We start from the raw sequence: 26,271 nt of genomic DNA, 5'->3' as shown, positions 1-26,271 counted from the left end.
CCTAATTATACCACTAGTATTACCTTGTTATAATAATAATAAACTATTTTTAAAAGACATGCCAATCATAACAGAGAAAAAAATGCACCGGGTTTTGACTTCAGCAGTGTTTAGGGGATTAATCTTTGTTGCCACTACTGTAACTAAAGAAGCCAACAAAACAGCCCAGAGAACTGGTCAATTAAGGGAGGCGTTTAAAGAACTTCAAAGACATGGCCAAATTTAGCATAAATATTTTCCATCCCATAATCTGATTGCCCACCGCATTTCACCAGTCGGCTTGGGCTCCGAAACCTAGCGGCTACGGCCTTGCCCTCGATCTGGGGACGCACGCACTTTTCCCGTTCTCCGCGCAAGTGGCACCTCCGTAGAAAACACGCCAGTAGGCGCATGCGCCGCGTCCGCCCAGCCACCCCTTCCAGCTACATTCTTCGAAAACCGAGGTGAGAGCGGCGGGAGTGGCGCCCGACCGGAGAGAAGGCGGAGGGGAGGGGCGTTGGGAGGCGAGGGAGGGGTTGGGGGTGGGGCGGGGTCGCGCGTGCGCAGTGATTTTGCCGGCAGGAAACCCGGTGCACGGGGCGGGACTCGCGAGCGGCGGTGGGCGGGGCTCTCCCGGGCCGCAGCTGCTGCCGCCACCGCCACCGCGCATTGTGCAGCAGGCGGGTCCCCGCGCGGCAGGGCCCTGGACCGGCGCGCCCCCGGGGATGGTGAACAAGGCGCTCCAGCGCCTCGTGTCTGCCGTCAACCGCAGGAGGATGAAGCTGCTGCTGGGCATCGCGCTGATCGCCTACGTCGCCTGTGAGTGCGCGCAGGCGGCTGGCGGGGAGCCTCATTCATTCCTGGGCACCGCGGTGGCGGGTCCGGGGGCCGGCGAGTTGTGTGCGGCCCCAGGGCGGCTCCGCAGCCCGGTCTCCCTCTCTCCCTCCGGGGGGACCTGTGCTTCCTGCTCTCACCCTTTCGCGAGGGCTCCGGACCCCTTTCGTCCTTCCCACTTTTGCGGCAAAACAGCCGGCCAACTTGGGCGCAGACCCTTGACTGCTTAGGCCCGGGCGCAGAGACCCGGAGACCCGGAGGCCCGGCAGAGGGGTCCTTGCCCCAGGACGCGGTGACCGCCGAGCCCCGCGCGGCGGAGGAGCCGCTGTCCTCGGCTGAACCCGCGCGCCACGGCCCCAGCCCACTGCCCCAAGTTCCCCCTCCCCGACGCGTAGGACTACTGTCCACGTCGCCCCGGGAGCCGGCGAGGGTCCCAGCTGGCGATTCCGAATTGTGCCGCACGGGGACACCCTGGGGACGCCCGCGGCCGCGCCGCCGTGCTGTGTTGGTTAAGTAGGATAAAAATACTGTTGTCGTTGGCATAGCCCCCACTCCGACTGTTCTCTCGGCAGGAAAATTACTCAGCATTTAACTATCGGGGAGCCAAGGGTTGCTGGCCCCCGCCAGACAGCGGCCGCTCTCAGGTGTGTGGGCTCGCGGGGTTCCCGCGACGCGGCGGGTTGGCGCTCCTAGCCCGCCCCGGCCCAGCGGGCAGGCGCTTCCGTGTGTTAAGTTCTCGTCTCTATCATCCCTCACCGCCGCTCCCGAGACAGGGCAGGTGTTGGACCCTGTGTCTTCTTAGAGGCTGGAGCCGTTCTTTTTCTTTCTTTTTTTCCTTTCTTGATTCAAAATTTTTCAATGGGAATATATTTTAATTGTTGCTGTTAATACTTTACCAAGTAACAGAATTGCCCTAGAAATAACTCCCAGTGTGAGCTCCTTTTGAAACCTAGCCAGCAGACAGTACACACTGAAATAAAGCCACCTGCTAACCGGTTGAGTTACCAATATCTCATTCCCGAGATGAAGGGGTACTCAGGAAGGTGGCTTCATTTGAGCATTAAGAAGACGTGTGATTAAGACCCATCCTGTCTGATGGCGTCCAGCTGTTCCAGGAGGTGGAGCTGAGGAAGCTCTAGCAGGGCTCCTGGTTGCTAGGCAAGGTTTCAAGCCGGGAGTGGGTTTAGATGTGAATAGTTTGCAAGGGAGGACGTTTGTGTGGTCAATTTGCGGTAAGAAAGCTGAGACCCAAGGGGAAAGACCACTTAAAGTTGCATAATTATTGTTATGACAATTCCTAAATTTGCTTAACGCTTACAAAGTCTGTGCAGGCACAAGTCTCTTTCATTGTCTCTTTTAGTTAGCTCAACAGTCTTAGGAAGTAGGTATTATGATTATTTCTATTTTAGAGGTGAGAAAATTAGGGCCAAGAGAAATTAGAAAAATTTCTAATTTTCTCACACAGATGGTTGCTCACACAGATGACAAGTTATGGAGAGCCAAGTTTTGAACACAGAAAGGCTGGGGAGCTGAAGCCTAGAGCAGAGGTATGCAGCAGGTTCAGTGCCGATTACGGGGGCTTCTAAAATTAGATGGATTTAGAATTAATAACGTAGGGGATCTAGGGATGCCAGCAGGAAATCCTACCAAGTCCTTGTTGTCTGTCGCTGTGCTTGGCACCAGGGGACACCAAGGAGTGCAAAACACCTGGGCTGTGCAGTCTTGGAATCTAGTGGTTCTCAAACTGGAGTGTGCCTCAGAATCTTCTGGAGGGTTTGCAAATCACGGGTTGCTGCCTCCCACCTCAAGTTTCTGAGTCAGTAGGTCTGGGGCGGGGCCTGACTGTTTGCATTTCTCATAGCTTTGCCTGGGAAGCTGAAGCTGTTGCTTTGGTTTCTGGGGCCCCCACTTTGAGAACCACTTGGCCTAGAAGGTGAGGTGGCTGTGAATTTAGATATCACCCAAATGAGGGTTAAATTATAAACTGGTAGAAGCAAAGAGTTTATAACAGGGACCCCTGAGCAACCAGGGACATTTCTTTCCATGAGGAATTGACGTCTGAGCTGAGAATAGGAGGATATGTAGGAATTAATAGGGAGGCAGAGGAGGGAATGTGTTGGAAAGGAAGGAACAACGTGTGCAGAGGTCCTGTGGCAGCCAAGAGCAGGGAGTGTCTGGGAATACAAAGAAGGGTAATGACTTTGGAGTGTGAAAAGGAAGTATAGTGACAGGGTTGCTCCACCACACAGGGACTGAGCAGGCCTGGAAGAGAGGCTTTGTGCCAGTTTGTGAAGTGGGTGATTTCAGCTATGAGAGGTTTAAGACTTGGGTGGAGGCAGTTTTACTAATGAGCAGGGGAGGTAAATCTGAGACACTTTGCAGGAAAAATGTTACAGGCCCCTGATTGATAGTGTCCAAGGACACTGAAAATGTGGTAAGTTAACAGTGACTTCTGAAATTTTCAGTCTCTGCTTTTCCATTAATAATCGTGACCTCCCTCCCCCATTAAAAGTAGCAATTTCTGTTGACAAAACTGTCTATATTCCCAAATTACACTCACTTTCATTGTTAGCTAGTCCCGCTTCTTGAAGGGCTCCCCCTATTCCTCTCTCAGGTTCTACTAGTCTTCCTCTTTCCACCTCTTCTCCTTTTGCCTCCTCTTTCTCAGAGTCATTTTTGCCTCCTAGGGCCCAGAATCTCTCTTATTGCTACCCATAATTTTCCTGTACCATGCTTGGTGGTGAGCATATGCCACCTTGCATTGCACTCGAGTTCTTTTCCATGCATGATTTCTTCTCAGTAAAATCCCCAATCCTTGAGGACAGGGAACATGTCTTAAATGTTTCAACTCTTGTGGCACTTAGATCAATGCTATTATCTCATTGGAAGAGCTCAGATTGTTTGACAATCCTGCCCACCTACTAGGTAGCTTCCTTGACAGACTCAGCTTCAGGTACCTTTAGTGTTTTTTTAACCTGCACATAGTCGTATAGCCTCTGCAGGGGTTGTTAGGCAAAACAGTGTCCCCTGCCACTACTTACCCCTCCCCAGAGGCAAGCAGTTCTCTTAGGCGATTATTTTGGTATTTGCCTTTGTGCCATAGAATGATATGCTTCTTGATTTTCCATTTGTAGATATTTATTACCTAGTGACTTTCTTTTTTGGAAGTTGATTGTTTATTTTCTTTCCTCCGAACCCATGCTCACCACCTCCAAGTAGTTTGGTGGAATTTTGAGGAGATCAGCATTTGGTATTCGTGCGTATGACTAAATGTCATTCATACTGAGCCATGTTGTACATAACTTTTTGTTTCCCCTGGAGCTAATAATTGGCTTTTTAAAAAAATTACTTTGTTTTTTATGTGTTATTACTGATTGAACTCCAAATACTTTGTTGGTTGCCTGTATCTTCCTGAAAGATGCTCAGATCGACAGGGCTCAGTTGGGGCACCTTCCTGAAGAAGGGCCCAGCCTTGGACTTGCTCTGCTCATCACACATCTCCTGTCCCCTGACATCCTCTTCTGTATTTCACTTGAATGTGCACGGGGTGGCGGGGAGGGAGCATTTTGGGACTTTGTCCAGAAGTGTCTTTTCTGCTTTCACATTTAATTGATAGATTAATCATGTAGAATTCTAGAAAAAGTTTCCTTCAGAAGTTTTTAGGCATTATTCCACTCTTTTCTGGCTTCTAGCGTCGATGAGGAGTTTCAAGCCAGTCCCTTTGTGTTTGACTTGCGTTTTCTTTCTGGAAGATTTTAGGATCTTTTTGCCTATGATAGTGGTGTGTGCCACACATTTTCAGTCCCGCCCCCTTCCTTACCTCACTCCTGGGGTTGGGCAGGCTCATATCATCACCATGCCTAGGGCAGAGGGGGTGTCTCCTTCACTTCTGAGCTCAGTGTTTAGTGGCGAACTCAAGTTTGTTTCTACAGTGTTCCAGATGACAGTGTTCAGTGTGCAGAGTCTCCCTCTGCCCCCATCCTCTCCTCGTCCCTTAGAGTGAAATAAACTTGAAGAATCCATCTTTGCTGCTCTTAGCCTCTGAGGGTCCTGGGTTAATTGTTGCCGCAGCTGTGGATAGCCTGCCCGACTTACTTGTCCCCGTGCTTGGTCTGGGTGCCTTTGTACCCATGTTCTGGATACTTTTGAGCCCTTGCAATCCAGAAACTCGAATTTTTCAGTGCTGGAGTTTTCCTGAATTATTCGTTGGTTATTTCCTTTCTAGTTTCTCTTTCTGGAATATTATTATGCTGATGTAGAATTGTCTGATTCTGTCCTTTAATTTCATATTTTCTCCTGTTTTAAGCTTTGCTCTACTTTTGAGAAACTTCCTCTTCTTTGTATTATAGCTCTTCTAATGAGATTTTAACATTTTATTTTTTGCTATCATTTTTCACTTACAAGTGTTCTTTGTTTTCTGAATTTTAAAAAAATTAAAAAATGTGGTCTTTGTTTCATGATTGTATTCTCTTCATGATAGTTTTGTTTGTTCAGTTTTCTTCTCACTGAAGATTCTCTTTCCTCCAGGTCATTTCTTTCTTTCTTGTTCAAAGCTTTCCTCAGCTTTCTGGTGACTTGAGGTCATCTGCTGGTGTTTGAGTGGAGGACTCTTGGGTGAGGAGCCCTGAGCTGTCCCTTGACTGTAAGCTATGTCACTGGCAGAGCCTCCTTTCCTCAATACCGTGGGTCTGTCCTCTGAGCTGTGGTGACCGATGCTCTTGTAGGCCTCTGCTGGACTGGGAGGCCTGGTGGCCTGTAGACTGGGAGTCCAGTGGATAGTGAGCTGAATAGTACCTTGATCATTGTCCCGGTTGGACATGGGACTCCCCAGTCCAAGATCTCCTATTCTGCCCTTTGCAGAGGTGGAACTGTCCATCATATGCCAGGGCAGGAAGTGAAGCTGGCAGTTGTACTGCTGTTTGGACAGATTTGAGTCAAACCTCCTGTCTTAGCTGCCTTGTTACCCCATGTGCAGGTGCACCTGGCATGACTGTTCTCAACCCTCCCGGGATATCACTGGGCCTTTCCCACTGCTGGCCTTTCATTCTCTTAATTCTTCTGCCCTCAATCATCCTTTTTTCATCTTCCAGCAGCATTTTGTTCCCCTTTTCCCTTCCACCTAGGTCTGTGTCTTAAACAACAAGAACAAAAAGAAATCTATTTTCTGATGAGTTAGTGGCATTTAGCAGCTATTTTTTCATCTTCAGCTCTTGAAAACTAGAGTTGTGATATCTAGTCATATTTATTTAATTTTTAGCTTGTCATGGATGTAATGACTTTGTATTTGTGGTACCTTTCTAGTCTATCCTGTCGCTGTTATTCCACTGAAAAGAAGACAAAATTAAACCCTGAAAATCATATAGAAGCATAATTATGTATGTTAGCTTTTCATTTATGATAATAGACTTCAAACTTCTTGGAGTTGAGACTTTTGTTGGGGGGTGGTTTTGCCCTTAATCTAATCAGTCCCTCCTAAATTCACTCAGTACACATTTACTGGCCTGCTGCCAGGGAGCAGACACAGTAAGTTAGATACCATCCTGATGCTCTAGGGGGAAAAGACAGGGAAAAACAAGCAAGCAAACTATAGAATAGGTGATGTTTCCAGAATAGTGGGAGCATCGAGACTTAGCCAGCGTTGGTTAAATGCGGGTTCTGAGGATGGTCCCCAGACCTATGGGTCAGAGCCTGACTCTTGCTCCTTTCCCTCCTTAGGGGTTGGGAGGGGCAACCTGGAGATTGTGTCTAACTCTCAATATTTTAAGCATTTCTGTATTTTCTACTCTTTCTAGCGAAGGAATAATTCAGTAAATACCCAAATAGTCCTCTGCCTAGATTTACCAGTTGTTTCTTTATTTTTTTTTTGCTACATTTGTCCTTTCTCTGTTTTTATACTTTTTTTGTTGAAATATTTGAAATTGCAGACAGAATACTTCACTTTTAAATCCTTTAACATAATCTCCTAAGACTAATTAACATAAATAATGTCATCTGATACTCAGTCCATAATTTGAGTTTCCCCCAAGTATACCGTAAATGTCTTTTATAGTCTTTTCTGGTTTTTTGTTTATTTGTTTTGTTTTTATTTTTTTTATTTTTGTTTGGTTTGGTTTTAAATCCAGGATCTAGTGAAGGTCTACACATTGCATTTGGCTGTTATGTCTCCAACTTTTTTTTTGTTTCTCATTAAATTTTACCTTTTTTAAAAAATCCCAGGCCACTTGTCCTGTAAAATGTCCCATACTCTTATATTTATTTGATTGCTTCCTTATGATTAAATTTGGGTAAACAGTTTTTAGTAATGCTTGTGTGTTATAATGTGATTTGCATTATATCAGGATTGTCCCACTGTTGATAAGTTTGGACCATATCACGAAAGTTTGAAGGCACCTTTCCCCAGTACACGAGGAGTGTGACTCTTGGAACTTTTGGTGCGTTTTGCCTGGAGCAGTTTTTATACTGGGAATTGCAAAATGGTGATTTTCTGATTCCGTAAATCCTTTTGTTTATGAAGTGGTATTCTTTTGAAGGGGAAAGAATAACTTGCCCTCCCCCTCTTCTCTCTCTCTGTTAGTTTCTTGTGGCTATTCTCACAAATTACTATAAATCGGGTGACTTTAAAAAAGAGAAATGTATTCTCTCACAGTTCTGGAGGTCAGAAGTCAGAAACTGAGGTGTTTGCAGAGCCACTGTCTTCCCACAGACTCCAACAAGGCACCTAATTTTGGCTTGTGGCAGCATCACTCCACTCCGCCTCTGTGGGTGGTCATGTTGCCTCCTCTTCAGTTACACCTCCCCTACATCCCTTACAAGGACAAATGTCACTGGATTTAGGGCCCAACTGGATAATCTAGGATGATCTTTTGGTCTCAAGAGCCTTAATTACATCTGCAAAGACCCTTTTCCCAAATGAGGTCATATTCACAGGTCTAGGAATCAGGATGTGACATACTGGGGCAAGGGCGGTGGGGAGGGACCAATCAATTTACAATTTTATTTAAATCACTCTGGACTCACAGGTTCTGTTACTCTTTGAGTACTTCTATGATCTTCAGCTGCTCCAAGCTCATCTTGTTTCCCTGCCCCAAACCTGGAATCTGCCATTTCTCCAAGGAGCCCTGCTTCCTTGCAGCGCAGAGCATTGTTTAGCAGTCAGAGTCTGAGCAGTAGTCTTGCCCTTTGCTGTAGAGGTGTCATGGCTTCCAGACCTTTCTTTCAGTGAATGGAGCCAGGAAATGTACACAATTTTTCCAATCCTGTATTTATGCTGATACCCCCAATTTTGCTCTTAATGGGTTTCTTCCTTATCTTTCCCCATTCTGTATTGCTATTTCCTTTTTTCCCTCACAATGAAAATCTTATTTGTAGTATCAGTAAAAACTCATTTGCTCTAAACTACCTTACAGACAGAACACTTTTAGAATTACTACATCAATACCACTACCAACAACAAACTTAAAAAAATTCTGGATGTTTTTGTAGGTCTTTTTGTCCTTAGAATATGGCCCACTAAGGATGTGCAGTTTATTGTGTTCAGAAGCTACTTGAAATAATTTTTTCCTGTGCCTTATTCAAAGTAGGTTCATTTTTTTCTGTTTGTGTTCAATTTTAGGATTTGCTTTTTTCTAATTGTTTATGTAAACCATTTATAGGCATACCTCATTTTATTGTGCTTCATTTTATTGTGCCTCACACGTTGTTTTTTACAAACTGAAGACAAGACCCTTCACCAGCAAAAAGATTATGACTCGTTTTATTGTGATACCTGCTTTATTGTGGTGCTCTTGAACTGAACCCACAGTATCCCTGAGGTGTGCCTGTACATGTTTCAAAAGTCAAACTATATAAAAAGTTACAGTGAGTATCCCATTCCCATTTTTATGGGTCTGTTTTATCCATCCTCGGTTTCTTTTTGTAAATATTGTCTATGTGTATATATGCACATTCTGTTTGTTTTTACCCCAAAGATAGCATACTATACAGTTTTGCCTTTTTTTTTTTTCTTTTCTTTCCTGCTCAATATCTCCTGGAAAGTGCTCCACATATAGAGATCGCCTTGTTGTGTTTTATAGCTGCATAGTACTCCTGTGCGTGTGTGCATTGCAATTTATTTAACTAGTCTCCTATGGAAGTTATTTCAGATATTTTGCTATTACAAATAGTGCTGCAGTAGATAAACTTGTGCACATGCTCCCACTAGTAATGCAAGAGAACAATTGTTTCCTCTCAGCCTCCCCAACAGACCGTATTGGCAAGTGGAATTCTCATCAGTCTGAAAGATGATATCTCATTGTTTCAACGTGTGTTTCTCTTATTATTGAATGTCAAATGTTTAAGGGCTATTAATATGTCTTTTCTTGAGAACTGTATGTTTTTGCCCATTTTTTGACTGAGTTTTTGGTCCTCTTTTCCCCTTATTTTTAGGAGCTCTTTATACATTAGGGATGTTGACTGTCCTTTGTGAAGTAAATTGCAACCATTTTCTCATGCCTGATGTGCTGTACGGAACAGTATAGTTGGTCTTTGTCTATTCCTAGCACAGAGCTCTTAAAACCCTTGGAGTTTCCTGAGTAATGGGAGTGCCTTTGTTATTCGTAAGAACCCTTTTGACCATACCTGCGTTTATGCCAATAAAGTGACTTAGAGTAGGGCCCCTGGATAGTGGTGCTGGTCACTATTAAGGCCAACCTTGTTCTTAAGAGGGTTGGCACCTCTAGCCCCACCCACCGACCCACTGGAAGAGTTTTGGGGTTAAGAGGCTGGAGATTGAGCACTGTAAAAACTCTCCAACAATGAGATTTGTTGAGCTTCCTAGTTGGTGAACACGTGCAAGTACTGGGAGGGTGGCGCACCCGAAGAGGGCATGGGAGCCCCGGTCTCTTCCCCATATGTTGCCCTATGCATCTCTTACATTGGGCTGTTCCTCAGGTGTATCCGTTATAATTGTGTCAGCTGATGGTCGTTGGCATTAATTCAACACCAGTGGGAATCCCCAATTTGAGGTGCAGTGAATAAGGAAACTTCAGTGCAAGTCCCTCAGTTGTGATACAGCACAGCTGTGAGAACATCTGTGAAACAGCACTGCTGCAAGATGGCCCTGGAGCAAAGCCCCCCTCTGGCTAGCTCTCCTCTGCGCTTTCCTGCTCCAGTCTAGTCCACTCCAGTACACTCTGCTCTGGTGAGATATTGTTGGTATTTCATCTGCAGCCAGGAGACACAATCTTTACTGTTGGTTGGAAAGGGAAAGTGCCCTCTCTAAGTCAGTGGAGAGCTGACTTGTAAAGCCAGACATTTCCTCTGGGTCATGATTGATTCATCCTCATGCAAATGAGGACTCCAAATATTCGAAGTTTAATTGGTCCAAAAGGCAATGTCCTGATTGGTCAGAATGGAGCTTCTCTGAATGGTCTGTGAAAATGCTAATTAGCTGCACATTTCTGATTGGATGGAGAAAGCCTCAGTCCTATTGGTTGAAATGCTGCTCCAGGAACTCCTTTATAAAGGAACACAGCACAGGAGACAGGCAGTTCACTGCAGGCTTCTCCCTGATGTGTGGTTTTTGAGAGAAGCTCCTATGTAGAAATGGCTGCTAGGCTTTTTTTTGTTGTTTTTTTGTTTGTTTGTTTTTTAATTTGAGCCCAGTCAGACACCAGGAGCCCTTCTTAGTAGGTATCGTTTTTCTCAGGGTTCACATGAAGAAACTGTTTTCTTGAGTTTTTTGAGCTATTCTAGAAAATTATGGAACCCAAGGAGGGACTTAACAGCTTGTTCATCAAAAGTATAGGTGGTCCCTGAGACTTGTGTTTGGAGTCTGAAGTAGGGACAATCTTATAGGACCGAGCCCTTAACCTGTGGGGTCTGATGCTAACTCCAAGCTGTTAGCGTCAGAATCGGATTGAATTGTTGGATGCTCAGTTGGTGTTCAGAGGATGACAGAATTAGTTATTGGTGTGGAAAAGCCCACACATTTGGTGGCATAAGTGTTCTGAGAATAGAACCAGATTTTAGGACCTGCGAATTATCTTCAACAGCTTTCCTATTTCCCCATGTGATTCTTAAACTGATGAAGTTATTAAATGAGAAAAATGAGACCTGGGACTGTGAAGGAGTGTAGAGGCCTTCAGACCCAGGAGTTGTTGGTATTTATAGGTTGGATAGGATTTGTGCAGTGGAGGTGAAGGCAAAAGTGCCAGTTTTGCCACAGGAAGGGTGCCAGGAGCCAGGAGCCTTTGGGTCTTTAAAGGCAGAACTTGAAGTCTGACCCAACATAAACTTTAGTCAGTTAGATGAATAAACGTTTAATGAGAATTCATGCAGCATGAGAAGGTAGAGATTTTGGTGAGCATGCCGCCCTAAGTATTCAAACATGAGGGAAGGTGCAAATATCAGTTTTGCATTTTGGGGCAGCCTCTCTAGCCTGAATATTATGTTCTGTACATATCTCCCTGCCTTCAGTAGATATGCTGGTGGATTATAGCTTTGGTATGCGGCACCACTGTGTAGGCCAAGAAGTTGGACAAGTCTGTTACGAAGTTGATGAGCTTTCATGAATGGCAAGGCAGGTTGCCAGCTTCTCCATGTGTGTTGAACCCACGTTAATGCTATTTCAAGTTTTTTTCTTGCTTTACGTTCTACAACTGTGCTGGGTCTTAGGAATTCCTGAAGGATAAAGGTGGAGAGGAATACTTCGGAACTGGCTGTTTTCTGAAAAGGGTGGTTCACTGGCTCTCATTCAACTCATCTTATAATTTAGGATGAATTGTCTAACCTTGCTGTTTCATTTTTTCACTTACAAAATGAAAATACTATGTTCTCATACCTTGTAGGTAATAATACTTTTTAAAAAACACTATGAGGAATTGAAAGGATTTCTTTAAATACATGATAGATGAGCCACCTGAGAAAAATGTTTCCAGGTGTGGGTATCATAAAGTAACAAGTGACAGAGGGACTGTTCTCAGGCAGAAAGGGCAGTGGGCAAGTGGGTGCTTCTCTGAGGGTGGGCTGTTTTCCTTATGTCCCTTTCATTTAGAAGGGCAAGGAGTGAATTCCAAATTAATCCATCAGTTTCTTTGATTATCTGGTTCAACTTTTTATTGCTCTAACCAAAATAAATAAGTGAAATAAAGCACCAACAGAGCACTCAAACCCCTTCACAATATTTTCCAGAAGGAGCCTGAACGTCCTAGAAAAGGAAAACCATTTTGTTAGGGTGGTGAGATTTGGAGATCTTATTCTTAGTATCTTTGAATATTTTTATGGTATTTTCAGAAACTGCTAACAACATGCTGTTTCCAAGTTGGAATTCAGTGGGCATAATGTAGGTGACTTGGCTTTCGTTTATTGGTTTTTAAAGATGTGAGCAATCAGCTGCATCATAGCAGAAGACTGAAGGTGTCCGAAGACTCAGTTCTAATCAAGTGAAAGAATCAGTTAATCAGGGCCAGTGACGATTTCTGTGAAAATGGTCCTTAGCTGTCAGCGATCAGAGTCCTCATAAACAGGTTCTTAGCCAACCTTGTATGCAGCCAAATCAGGATCTTAGTTCTTTCCTTCCTCTTCCTTTCAAATTATACTGAATTTAATTCAAATCTCCTTCTCTCTTTTCTCCCTGTGAATCCTAATTATTTAAAAGACAAAATTTCCTTCCCAGGCTCTTCAAACAATGAGAGCCTCCCCCACCAACACTAGGCTTTCTGGTCCTCCCTAGGCTTCATCTTGCCCGTGTTTCCTCCCCTAAGCCTCCCACCCCTAGGCGGGTGCTGAAGTGAAGCAGGAGTGACCCACTTTGATAAATGAAGCATGACGGGGGAGATGCTCTCTCCATTTTATAGATGGGGAAACTGAGGCACAGAGTGGTTATGTGACCTGTCTCAGCTCTTGGTTTGGCTACGTGGCAGCGTAGAGGGACCTGAGGAACCCCAAGGCTGCACCTACCCTATTCCTTAGCTTGGGGTAGGCTTTTAATGAAATGTGTCCTGAAAAAAAGCTGCCCTTGATTGGGTGCCTACAAGGTGGAAGGGGCAGGAGAAATTTTGGGGAACTCCACTCCTGGGTATTGTTCTTGTCATGTCGGGGGTGGTTAAGCTGCCTCAAGGCCTCCTACCTGGTCCTGCAGTGGGAGCTCTTTCCTCTTCCTTTACGACATTAATGCGGCTAACGAGGAGGCAGTGTGGTGGGCCCAGGCCAGCTTGTCTGCCTTGAAGACCCAACAGCCCCAGTTCTGCACCTTGGGAGGTCGGAAGGCCCATGCCTCAGACCCAGCAGCAGTGTTCTGTTTTGGCCAGGGTTTTGAGTCTGTGGGGCCCTTGGTCCTTCCATATGGGAGTGTCTAGCACCTGTACCTGTCACATACACCTGTGTACCTGCCTGGCTCACGGGCCAGGTCCCACCCTGCTGTGCCCCCACCCCCAAACCCCGAAAGTGACCACCCAGGCTCCCCCACTCCTCCGGAAGCCTCCCAAGGCACCTACCACCACCCTCACAACCTGTGTGCACTACACCACCTGCCCAGCCCCATCTCCTTTACCTTCTTTCCCCCATGTTTCCACCTTACCTTCTCACACTCCAAATCCATTCTATTCACTCCACCTTCCCCTCTAATTCTTTTTTCCTCTCCTTCTAACACTTCTCCTCAGAGGGAACATCATCAATTCCCACCCTCTGTCATAAGGTTTCCTTTTCACTCCCTTGCTCTGCTCTCCTCCCACTCTGCTCTCACTCCCCATCTCCAACAACACACTCATCCCCTCCTCATGCACATAGACCTCTCACTTCCTCCACCCACCCACCCCCCGCCATTTCCCTTGCACACAGCCTCTCTGCACTTGCCCCACATACTCCCTGTCCTCGTACTCTCCAGGACTCTTGTCATCCTTGATAAAAGCTGTGGGTAGAAGGCTGGCATTCTCCAGGTGTGATCTGCAGATGTAGCCATTCCACATGCCTGTCTCTGGATGGCCATGCCACTGGAAGGAAATCAGCTTAGAGGACCAAGTGCCCTGGTCACTTGTGGAGTGGCATGCCTGGCCTGGGCCCTGTCTGTGGCATGTCCAGGACGGGGCCCCTTGGTCCCGGTGAGCACACCTTCCACGCCTGCAGGAGCTTTGGTTTGGAGATGGCCTTCCTAGGTCACCCACGCTGCCTTTCCTTGCCCGCTCCTTTAAAAGCAAAATGAAAAGGCAGACTTAAAATCATCATTAAGAGTTTTAAAGCTCATTTAAAAATTACAAAGTAATTGGAAATAAGAGAATAATGTGCTTAATGTGGGAAAACCAGAGAGTGAAGTGCAAAGAAGATAAAATCACAGTCCTCAGCATTTTCTCCTATAAAAATGCCTCTCCATACAGAGGTAATGACGTCTCTTCATTTAGTGAGATCTTTCTTTTTGGCCCAGGCAAGTTTTATAATTTCTTTCATGTGGGTTTTTACATTTTTTGAGAAGTTCATTTCTATGAATTTCTCATTAGCATTCTAAATAAAGATCCAAGAGCAAATATATTATGAACAAAACAACTTTTCAGCAGCAAGCTGCAAAATTAACCCCAAAGCAATATTGCATTTTCAAAAGGTTTTTTCTTTTGCCTTTTGCATGAATCCTTATATGTGCACATTCTTTCCTACCTTGTTTTTAATCATAATGTTCTATTTTCTAAAAAAAGTTGCAGCTTTGCATGTATGTCCTATCCAAAGTTTGGATTTCCTTCCTCCATTTAGAAGTTGGGGTGAGGAGCCTTTTTTTTTTCCTAGTTAGGTCTTTTTTTAAACCTTTTTTCCCTCCTGGCTTTCTTTGCCTTAGGCATTCTAAAAATAGATTCATCCACCATTATTGTTATTATCCAACTGAATCCGGGGTTCATTCGAAGTAGCTGAAAAGGAAGTGTTTGCAGCAGGGCTATTGCAAGTCAGCAGTTCCCAGCAGATTCGTTATCAACTGGGCAGCACATGTTTATTGAGTGGCCTGCTCTGTGCAGAGGGGCTGGAAAACAGTGTTATTTCTGGACTCTTGATTCCACCCGGGTCCATGTCCTCTGTGCTAAGTGAGGTCTGAGATGCGGTGCCGTAGCCTTCATAATTGCCGAGAGGCACTGGGAATATTTTCCGCTTTCGTTGCTCTTTCTTCGATAAATCTGTTCCTTCTTCCTACCAGAAAGCTGAGATGCTTTCATTTGGTGGCCTCAGAGAAAGTCTATTTTATTATCTTTGAAAATATTTTACGTTTCCTTAGGCTGAGTCTCTATGTGTTTAAGTGGAAAAAAGCAAGAGAAATAATGTGGCAACTTTTCCTACTCACCTAAATACCAACTTTGGTATTTGCGAAGTTGCAGGGGAGGAGGGTGCAAGGAGAGTCTTCCTCTGGTCATTTGTATTTGTCTCTAGTAATTTGAAGAATCAAAGTGCATCTTTGCTTTCTGGAGCTCAGGAGTTCTCTGGCATTTTTCTATTTCTTTTGTACCAACATCTCCAAATTTGATGGCATTATTTAGTATTTCAGATTAAGGGACTTTTGAATGTTATTAAATAGTAATACTAGAATTTTGGGAATATGTTTGAGCGGAACCTGAATTTTGGGGATATGTTCGAATGGTACCTGTTTGCAGATTTATTGGGTTCCTGGCTGTGTGAACAGGCAGATCCTGCGATTTTCTAGGGTGAAGATTTGAGGACAGAATGTATCTTAATTCCAGCTGTAAGACACAGCAGTCACAATGTTACTTGCATAAAGTAGATCACACAGGTAGCCTTCTTTCCATAGGATTATTGCATCTGAGTACTAAGTTGAGTTGAAGAATCTGGAAACCAAGGTGTTTGGTGGTTAAGGGTAGTTTACAGTTAGGATAATAAGGTGCAAGAGATATTGATATTTTACGTCTTTTGGGGGACTTGGTTGTTATTCATGGTTTTAACATCCAAACAGTGTGGAAGCATTTGGAAGATCCATCTCTGTCCTCTTCCCCCTCCAGCTAATAACCCTGTTCCCTTTCCATCGGCCACTACTGAACACCAATCTGTATGTACAAATCATCTAGATAATTTCCTTTGCATTATGTGTTTATAAAGTTTATTTAGGTTTTCTAAAAATGTAAATGGTCTTATACTATTGATTGTTCTGTGTTTTGCTTTTTTACTTATCACATGGAGTCTTTGAACGCAGAGATCTGCCTCATTCATCTAATTGGTTGCATAGAACTCAGTGGTAGATGTGTATCGTAAGATGCCCTCGTTTTAGTGAAAGGTAGGCTTTGTCTGGTGAGGGCTTCCAGTGGCAGAATTCTTTTCTTTCAAACTGTTATTTTAACACTTTTCTTGAATAAGAGTGAACTCTTTTAAGGCTACACTTCATTATTTATAATTTTAAAGCTTTACCTTCAAGACCGTCTTGGATTTCCAAGGTCAGTTGTGTGGAAGTTGTATTGTAACTTTTGTTCTGCTGCAGCGTGTATCTTACAGAGTACATATACAGGGTAAATGAGACAGGGACCTTGGTGTGGAGGCAGAGACAAGCAGGTGGAGGTTCTGCAGTGGTCCTGAGGAGGGGTCAGAGAGGGCATCTGAGGAGGGGCAGAGCCCACGCAAGTGATGGAACAGAGCCAGCCAGGGAGAGATGGAGGGGAAGAGCCTCTGTGAAAAAAGGGGAAGAGCGGGGCCAGGCTTTGAAGTCAGAGCAAGGGAGGTGCACTCGGACATGGGTGGGGTTCAGTGTTGGGAGAATGAAGACTATGGAGGCTGAGATCATGGGAGATGAGGCTAGAGGAGTAGCAGGAAGTGTCCCTTGGGTGTCCTGTGCAGGAGCGTGGGTGGAGGAGCCCTGGGATTGGCCTGTGCTTGGAGAGGGCACCATTTCTAGGCCTGGTGCCTGGGGAGCTGAGGGAGGGAGCCCTGGACACCCTTCCTAGGAGAGAGGGTCAGCCACCATTGTTTTGCTGTGCGGAGCACATGCAACACAGAGTCCCTGCCCCTAAGTATGCCCAGTCGAGCTCATGGGGACTCAGTACGGAGCAAGCTTTATCTCAGTGCCACCATGCTTTTCATCAGAGATGGGGCCATCTATGATTTGGTGTTGGTTGTTGCATAATCCAGGAGCACAAACAGAGCATAAGAAGCTCCAAGGCATTTAATGAGTTAGGAAGGCTGGGCGGTCAGGGGTGGGGTGTGCTCAGTACTGTACTGCCTGCTTACAACAGGTGATGGAGGAGTGGAAACAGGTAGCGTGGGGGTGAGGGACAGAGAGGGCATCCTGTGGGGCTGGCATTAGGGTGGGGGTGCTCCATGGATCCTCCATATTATATATATGTACATACACTTATATAAGTTCCAGAACACACACATTTTTTTGTTAACTCTTTCTTTTAAATCTTCTTCCTTTGTTTTATAATGGTGGTAATACAGTGGTACATATACATATATGCAGGTTGCTTACACATAATTTTTTGAGTTTGCCCGTGGAAGGCACGGAGCTCTGCCTTGGACTATGTGATGTGGCAGTGTGACTCTACTCCTGTGTTATATTGAAGCAGTGGGAACTGGGCTCTGCTACAAATACAGCATTTTTTTGTGGTTAAAAAAAGTAGTTTGGAGAACTTGGAAATCTTGATCAAGAAAATGACAAGGACACGGCTTAAGGACAAATCATCTGGTGTGAAGGGAGAAGTGCAGATGGCAGAAATGGGAGGTGGTCAGCTCATGCAGTGGCCAGAGCCTGGATGTGGGGCCGGCACGGGGATCGAGGGAGACATAAGCTGAAGGGCTGCATTGAGGAAGAATCATAAGCGTTTGCCAGATGCTTGGGAAGAAAGGGAGGACATTACAGAGGGAAAAGGGGCATCGAGAACTGTATCTAGTAGAGAGAATGTCTGTGGCGGGGAGAGGGTGCTCATTTTGACATCGTTTTAACTCTGTCGTCTTAGCAAAACATGGTGTGTCTTAGGACTGGGGCAGGGGCACGAACAGCGTAGGCTGTGTGCTGCAGAGGGTCTCAGAGGGCAGGTGAATTGGCATCGCTTGCAGCACTGGTGAAACCCAGATGGCTGGGCCCCACCCCTGAGTTTCTGAGTCGAAGTCCTGGCAGCCTGAGAATCTGCGTTTCTTGCAAGTTCCTAGGTGCCACTGCTGCCGCCAGTGCTCCAGGACAACTCTTTGCAGCCGTGATCAGAACAACCATTTGCCTGTCCATCTGCAGAGGCCCCTGAGGATGGGTGTTCTCTTTCCCGGCCTTTTATTTATTTGTTTGTTTGTTTTAAATTAAGTTTATTGGGGTAACATTGGTTAATACTATTATATAATTTTCAGGTGCACATTATCATTTGACATCTGTATATTCTATTGTGTGTTTACCACCCAAAGTCCGGTTTCCTTCAGCTACCATATATTTGATCCCTTAACCCATGTCACCCTCCCCTTATCCTCCTATATTTGATCCCCTTTACCCTGTCTACTTCCTCCCTCCTCCCCCACCCCACTAGTAATCAGTAGTCTATAGTCTATGTCCATGAGTCTCTGTTTGTTTGTCCTGCTCATTTGTTGCTTTTAGGTTTATATCCCACATATAGTGATATGTGATTTTCAACTTTTTCTGTCTGGCTTATTTGGCTTAGCATGATTATCTCGAGGTCCATCCATGTTGTCGCAAATGGCAGTATTTCATCTCTTCTTATGGCTGAGTAATATTCCATTGTATATATGTACCAAAGCTTCTTTCGTAGGACACTTCTGTTGCTCCCATGTCCTGGCCAGTGTGAATAATGCTGCTATGAACATCGGTGTGCAAATATCTTTTTGAATATGGGTTTTCAAATCTATGGGGTAAATACCCAGAAGAGTTGCCCAGCCTTTTAAAAAAAGAGGGATGGATTTCCTTGCGCTGGTAGTGGAGTAAATGGTTTTGGATTTGGGGCTTTCTAATTTACCAGTTCGGGGGATTTTAATAGGTTTCCTATACTTTGCAAGCCACGATACTGCCCTGCCTGGAATGGACAGAGCCAAATCAGTGTCCTCCATAGACCTCACAAATGTGTTGCAAACTTTCTTCTTGTGAGTTGTAGAAATTAAAATAATACAAAAGTATAGAAAGGTCTTACTTCATGTCTCCAGACTTTTTTCTGTGAATAAGTATACATACTTGCAGTTTTAAACAATCATATAGTTTTAAAAAGCAAAAAAATGGATTCCACCACATGTATCCTCTGAGTTTTCCTTCTCACTTAATATTGACATTTTTACTTGTAAAGACTTTTAAAAACGACCATATGTCATCTACAAAGCCCACGGTTGCTTACATTTTTAACCACTTTAAATAAAGGAACTTTTTGAGGTAAAAAATGTCAGTGTGATTTTATTAGGTACGCCCGCGGGGGCAGGTGTGAGTCATTTAAAAATGTTTTATAGCAGAAGTTCAAGACCTGCCAGCTGGGACTGAAGGTGGGGACTGCAGAGCAGGGAGTTGAAAAGACTGCTGCTGTCCTGCCTACTTCTGGAGCTGTCCTTGGAGTCTGGCAGTCTCGGGGAGTGCCTGGAGCAAGGCTGGTGACGTGGGAAAGTCCAAGAAGCAGGTGCCCTCCGCCCAAGGCTGAGAAGCATGCCCATTATTAGAGCCTGCTCGAGCACCCCACTTCACCTTTTCATCTGGGACACTTTTCATCCTGTATCACCACTGTGGACAAACAAGCCTGGCTGGCTGGGCGGGTTGAGGGTTTTGGCTGGGCTTCGTCAGCTTTGGGAGTAGGCAGGGGTCCCCGTTCAGTGACAGCTGCTCTTTGGTGGGTGATGCTGCCTGCCCATTTTACGCCTCATTCTCGTAGTGGGAACTGGACACGGAAACTCCCTCCTCCTGCACGTCTCCCTTGCTTATGTGAAGAATTAAAAACAATAATTTCTTCTTAATAATTGAACTTTCAGATCTATTTAAACAACTCTTATGATGCTTTTTTTATTACAAGAATAATGCATATTCTTATCTGCTTTGAAAAACATTTCAGTTGTGCTACCTCAGAGTTTATCTAGGTGAGTCAAATATTTGCCATTCCAGTACTGGAACTGTTGGCGCATCTTTCCTAGGCCCATGGAAGGTTGTGTTCAGGTGGAGGCAGGTGGCCTGGGGGGTTGGGGTAGTAGGATTTTTCCAGGACGTCAGCCTTGACTCGTGCTCTTTACCTAGGCGGTGAGTCTGTGCACAGTTGTGCCTTTGATGGGTGGAGGGTGCACGTGCACTTTGTAGGGAACGCACCAGGTGGAGAAGGATCTAGCTCGGAATCTGGTTCGTTTGAGAGCTGCTGCAGGAATACCTGAACATCAGTAGATTGAAGGGGTGGCGACACGCCTGACTGTTTTGGTTCTGGTTAGGTTTTACTGCTTAACTACTACAAAACTTGGTGGTAAAAAAAACAGCAAGCATTTTAGGACCCTTACGGGTTCTGTGGGTCAGGAATTTGAAATGGAGTGGCTCTTCTCTGTTTCATGATATATGTATGGGACTTCAGTTGGGATGACGCAGAATAGGTGGGGCTAGTGGGTCCACTCCAGGCAGCTCTTTCATGGTAAGTCTGGCCTCTGAGAATGGGCTTGGTCAGCACTGGCTGTTATAGTGACCTGTCCGGCCTCAAGGTCGTCAGACTTCTTCCACAGCAGCCCAGGCTCCAAGAGCCAGTGTTCTAGCAAACAAGGCAGATGTGCACACTTTTTATGACCAGCTCCAAAAGTCACATAGTATCATTTTTGCTCTCTTCTGTGATGGAAGCAGTCATAAGTCCTCTGGATTCAAGGGAAGGGCAGAGACCCCAACTCCTCATGAGAGGCATGTCAAAGAATTTTTTAACAGGTTTTGAAAAATTCCGCAACAGAAGGAGTCTCCTTTTGTGTAAAAAACAGTGTCGCTGTACAGTTTTGCAGTGAGTACTTGGCAAACTGAGTCATAGCTTAGATGAGGTGTTTTATTTTAGTTAACACGCTCAGAAAATCTTGAGAGGAACAATAAACAGTCATAGCAGAATGCGTTCAGCAGCATCACACTTTAGTGTTCCTGGAACTTTCAAGATGCCCTGTGTTTGTAAGAGTTTCTACTTTGAACACTTCTCTAAATGAAAGTGTTCTTGACCTGAGCAAGTGGAAGGTTGGAATTGCTAGTCACTCTCCTGAAATGGGGAGCACCTTCCACGTGCAAATGGGCTTAATCACCACCCCCCCACACACAAGGACGTCATGAGGTCAATGTTACCCAGTTTGAGTTTGAGGACATGTTACACAAAGGGAGTCTGAGGGGAGGGGATTAACTTAGAGCAGGGGTCCCCAACTCTCCAGGGCTGCAGACCAGGTACCTGTCTGTGGCCTTTTAGGAACTGGTCCGAAGGCAGGAGGTGAGCGGCAGGTGAGCAAGAAAAGCTTCATCTGTATTTGCAGCCGCTCCCCAATTAGCATCACTGCCTCAGCTCCACCTCAGATCATCAGGCACTAGATTCTCCTAGGAGCACCGGTCCCTGGTGGCAAAGAGGTTGGGAACTGCTGACTTAGAGGACGTGTTTGGAGACAAGATGACTTTTTTCTGTGGAGACAGGGATGACTCTGGAGCCCTGGATAGACAGATCACACAGGCTTGGAATGAGGCCTCACATTTACAAGTGTTTGCCCAGCTATGGGTGGTCACTTGTCATGTGACCTTGAGCAAGTCACATGATATTTCTCTTGGTTCAGACTTTGGCTGTGAAGTGGAGGTAGTAACATGACCTCAGGGTTAGAAACAGCTGGGGTGAATGGCCCACGTGGCGAGACTGGCAGCTGCACTCCCTGGCCGCATGCTTTGGCCCTGTCATGAGATCCCCCAGGGCTGTGGCTTCTGCCTGGCTGCATGCAGCAGTGGGTGCCACATTTTAATGAACCTTCACCATGCTGGCCTCAGGGTTCCCTCTGGCCAACCCTGGCTTTCCCAGCTCCAAGCCTCTGTTTCTACTGGCCTATAGACATCTTTCAGCTGCATTACTGTGAGGTGACTTGAACCCAGCATGTGCTCCTTCCAGTCCATTATCCCCTGCCCCCAGCCATCCTTCACCCCTAATGTTCTTATATCATGACATCATCCATGACACCTCCCCACCCTGACCTCTCATCTCACCCTTATACACCACCTGTCTCCAAGACATGCCTGCTGTCCTTGGCATTCTTTCAGCTCACTTTCTTCCTTGCTCATCTGTCCCTGCTTCCTGTTATGCTAAAACACAGGCTTCCTGTCATCACACTGAGTGCTTGCTGGTTGCCATTAACCAGAGCCCAGCTGTCTTGAAATGCTACAGAAGGTAAAACAATGGTGTCTATACTTATACTTGGTTCATTGACAGAATCCCCTGTCAGCTTCTTAAGAAAACTTTCATGGCTCACCTTGACCCTGCAGCCTCATTGTCTCCTCCCCTGGCATCCTGGGGCTGGCCTTGCGCACCGGCCCCACCACCCCCCACCACCTCCGCCACCCCACCTCTTTCTTACCAAGAGCGTTTCCTTCAGAGCCCAGTAGATGTCCCTTCCCATTTTCACAGTTCAGTGACCTGCCTCCAACTCTGTTCCCCGAGACTGACTCTGGTGCCAATTCTATAGAGGTGACTGGTGGCTGTTCTCCCTTCAAGGACAAGGGGATTGATTATACTTGGTCATTCTGGTTTCTCTTAGAGCAGAGATGGGTATTGACTCGTGGCCAAATCTAGCCTACCCTGCAGCTAAGAAAGTTGTAACAATTTTTGAATAGTTGAAAAAAATCAAAAGAAGAATTCTATTTCGTAACACAAAATTCAGATTTCAGTGTCCTTGAATAAAGTTGTGTGGGTGTACAGCCAGGCTTTTACGAATTTTTTATGACCGGTGGCCCCACAGTGGCGGAGTTGAGTAGTTGTTTCAGATATCATATGGCTTAAAAAGTGTAAGATATTTGCAGTCTGTTCTTTTACAGAACAGGTTTGCTGACTCCTGCCTGGGAGTAATGATTCTCGATTGTTTGGAAGAGCTTTTCGTTCACTCTTTCAGCAAACATTTAGTGAGCACATATTACATGGCTATATGTCAGTGTCGTAGATAGAAGCAGTCAACAAACCAGAAAATCTTTGCCATTTGGAGCTTACGTTTTCTTGGAGGGAATCACAATAAATATGGATCCACAGGTAAATCGACGTATAGATATATATATGTTAGCTGGTGATAACTGCTCTGAAGATAACGCATGTTAAAGGTGTAGGTAAGGAGGGAAGAGTAGGTGGAGGGTGCTGTTACAGATGGATTGGTCACAAGATCTCTCTGATAAGGTAACTTGAGCTGAGACCAGATGAACTGAAAGAGGAAAGCAGAAGAAGAGATATTTGAGAGATATGCAAAGGCCCTGAGGCAGGAACAGGCTTGGCATATCAGAGAAATTACATAGGAAAACAGTGGCTTGAGCTTGGACTGTAAGAACAAGAACTTACAAGCACAGGTTGAGGTGTGGCAGTGACTGGTCTCCAGATCGGTTAGGGTGGAGGTTCTCCACCTCCGGGTTCAGAGTCACCTGGGACATTTAAAAAACACTGATGCCTCGGCTCCTGTGAGAGATTCCGAATCAGGAGGGCTGAAGTACAGACCATGTAGAGTTTCATAGGCTCTGGGAAGCCTGAATTTTCTCCGTTGAGACTGGAGAATGCAGACCCCCACCGCTACCCAACCCCATTCTTGTCTATTGTGAGGTCCTGGAGAACTCACTGGGGATTAGGAGCCTTTGCTGCAAGATTTCACAGGATGCTTGGCTTCTAGCAGTGGCTCAATAAATAAATGTTTGCATTTTAAAAAAGAGACCTGCCTGCATTGACACAGGTGACTGCCCCCTGTTGCTGCTGTTGGGCCCTGCCCTGTCTCTGCCCAGAGTCTCTGTGATTTGGGAGAGTTTTCCAGTGTCTTACCAGTGGTGAGTGCTCCACCTTCTCCTGCCCAAATGGGGTCAAACTGTTAACCTCTGTAGGCCCAGGTGGACCCCTGCCGTTTTTGTCAGCTGGGCTTTGCCTCCTTTGGGACCGCTGTTTTGCCCACCTCTCTTGGGGTCCTCCCTGTACATCATGCACACGTTGACACCAGCCACATGAAGTTTTATGCACAGGGTCTTACCCCTCTGTGCTTCTCTGAGCACCACCTTTATTGTTTGGATGGCTGGTGGAACAATTTTAGGAAATACTGACAGAAGAAGGCAAGTCCTCCAGGGGTTTCTTGCAGGGTCAGCACTGTCTAATATCACTAAGCAGAGTAGGTGAGCCTACAGCACACTGTCCATGCACGTGCCTTACATACTGTGTCACGTAGGTACGTGCCCACGTGGAGAGGCAGGAAAGCCATTCCTTTAATTCACACTTGTTCCTGTGACTTAGGATAAAAGTGCATCTTTTCCAGGTGATAGTGGTGATCAGATGCCCAATAAAAACATGCTAAAGCATATTGCAGCCATTTAAAATGTCTAATTGGGAAATGGAAATGTTATAATGCTGGATCAGACATTCTACCAGTACTTAAAATAGGGGAACAGGAATCCTGGGGAGGAATCTGCCCTTTTTTAGGAGGAGTCAGTCTCCATTCTAAAACTAATGAGCCTCCTAAAGTCCAAGCTTTTATGGACTCTTAATTGGTAGATCTTCATTTGTTTGGGGTTTCGGAACTCTGGAAGAGTTTTGAAAGCTATGGCCCAGGGTTTGCATAGACTTTTAAGGACTCTCCTCCTCAGACTTCTGGAAACTCATCCATGAATCCAGGGAGACCCACAGATGTTCTAGAAAAAGATTTATCTCAAGTGATAGCTGATTAATATTTAAGAAATCAAGTTAGACTAATACAACAATAAAAGTGCTAGGTTAGCATTTTAATTTTTCCTTTGTTGGAAAAGGCCACTCATTTTTTAATCATACTCTTAAAAGTAACTCATTTTTTTTTGCCCTACATAATAGTTTCTATGTGGTAGATTTCCTTGATCTGGGGTTTTCAGCATAGCATGAAGTCTCGATACAGACATAATGAGAATTGTAAAACCGGTGTGCCTCAGGTTACATACAAAGTATTTTAAAAATTTATATTAAAATTAGAATAATTTAAAATATCTTGAAACTTGTATAAAGGAATTTGGTTTTAAGCTCTTTGTCAATAACAGTGATTGATTATCTTTTTGTACTTTAATATTGAGTCCTTGTATTAAACATAATGGATATAATTTAGTTCAGTTTAGTTCCAATATTTATTGAGTACATTTATAGTAATGCTCAGCTATCCCTTTGAGACACTAAGGTATGTCACATAAACTTAAGCAGATTGCAGAATTCTAAAAGTAACATTAATTTTAGGTAACGTTTAACTGGCAACATGCCAGGCTAATCTACACAAAGCACCAGGACCAAAGCTCCATGATTGTGGGAAATCACTTGTGTTTTCTCCTTGAAATGAGTCTGCAGTAATTCAGGGCCCTTTCCTGCCTGTCTCTGCTGGGTGTGAGTCCTCATCACTCTTCAAAGCAAAGCAAGTGGAGCTTTAGAAAATTTAAAAGGAAGCCAAAAGCACTTGGCATAAAAACATTTTAAAGATTAATTTGTAGTAACACTTCTGAGGTAAAAAAGTACTAAGTAAGGTATAAACAGAAGAAAGTGAAAACATTTCTTGACCTCCATTCCCCTGATTTTGGTGCCTGGCCCTCATGTGCTTGGTGTTGCAAATGTGAATAAGGGAACACCTAATCTTGCAGGAAGACCACCTGTGAACCGCCGCTTAGAGGTGTGTAGAGGGCCCTTTGGCAACAGAGGGGCCACAGTGTCCTCTGGAGCAGGGAGAGAGGTTGAGTGCTCACTCAGATGAGATGCAAGTACACTTCTGGCCAGGAGACCACCTACAGACAGCTAAAGGGTTGGGATGGCAGTGGTTTAGGGAGGGTGGGGAGTCTCGTGGAGGGGCTGCTGTGGAGGTCTGATTGGTGAGGAGAAGGTGCTTGTGAAGCTCAAGGGTTAACCAGAAAGAGCGGGCTTCTGGAAAGACGGGTCATTGCCAGGTGCAGGGGGCCAGCGGTAGAGGTTGAACCACAGGAATAGATTTGGGTATTATCTGCTTGTATCTGTGATTATCTGTTTATAAAGGGTGGTAAAGCTGTGGCTTCATTCCCGGGGCAGATCCCAGGGCCCCCTCCTGCTTCTCAAGGGAGAGATGCTTAAACAGGACCAGTGGGAGAAAGAGGATTCAGGAGACCCTGGTGTCTTTACTTTCAAGAAAGAGAAGGTGTTCAGGAGGGGAGGCAGCCTTCCATGTTCTGAAGTGGTCTAAGTGATTATAAAAGGGTCGAGAAATAGCTCTGAAATAGACATTTTAAACAGACTCGAGAAAAGATTAAAAAGGAAAAAAAAACTTAATAAACTAATAACCATAGAATGATTGATTTGAAAAGATTGTCAGAAGACACTCACCACCCAGAGAGCACTTTAGGGAGCTGGTGATTCC

General features: G+C 45.2%; 1 protein-coding gene across 1 annotated transcript in view; it reads left to right on the top strand.

The window, feature by feature from the left end:
• The first annotated feature begins 607 nt into the window (after nt 1-607).
• The window catches only part of UXS1 (UDP-glucuronate decarboxylase 1), a 101,654-nt gene continuing 75,990 nt past the window's right edge, over nt 608-26,271 (top strand). Inside the window, exons 1-4 of the mRNA XM_039840081.1 lie at nt 608-802; nt 4,255-4,417; nt 19,967-19,969; nt 20,108-20,116. Of these exons, the coding sequence (XP_039696015.1) occupies nt 705-802; nt 4,255-4,417; nt 19,967-19,969; nt 20,108-20,116 (273 nt within the window). The 5' untranslated portion in view covers nt 608-704. The remainder of the gene's footprint in view (nt 803-4,254; nt 4,418-19,966; nt 19,970-20,107; nt 20,117-26,271) is intronic.

The sequence above is a fragment of the Pteropus medius genome, unplaced genomic scaffold (assembly GCF_902729225.1).
Source record: "Pteropus medius unplaced genomic scaffold, Ma_sr-lr_union100, whole genome shotgun sequence".
NCBI classification, from domain to species: domain Eukaryota; kingdom Metazoa; phylum Chordata; class Mammalia; order Chiroptera; family Pteropodidae; genus Pteropus; species Pteropus medius.
This window is presented reverse-complemented; position numbering and strand designations above follow the sequence as displayed.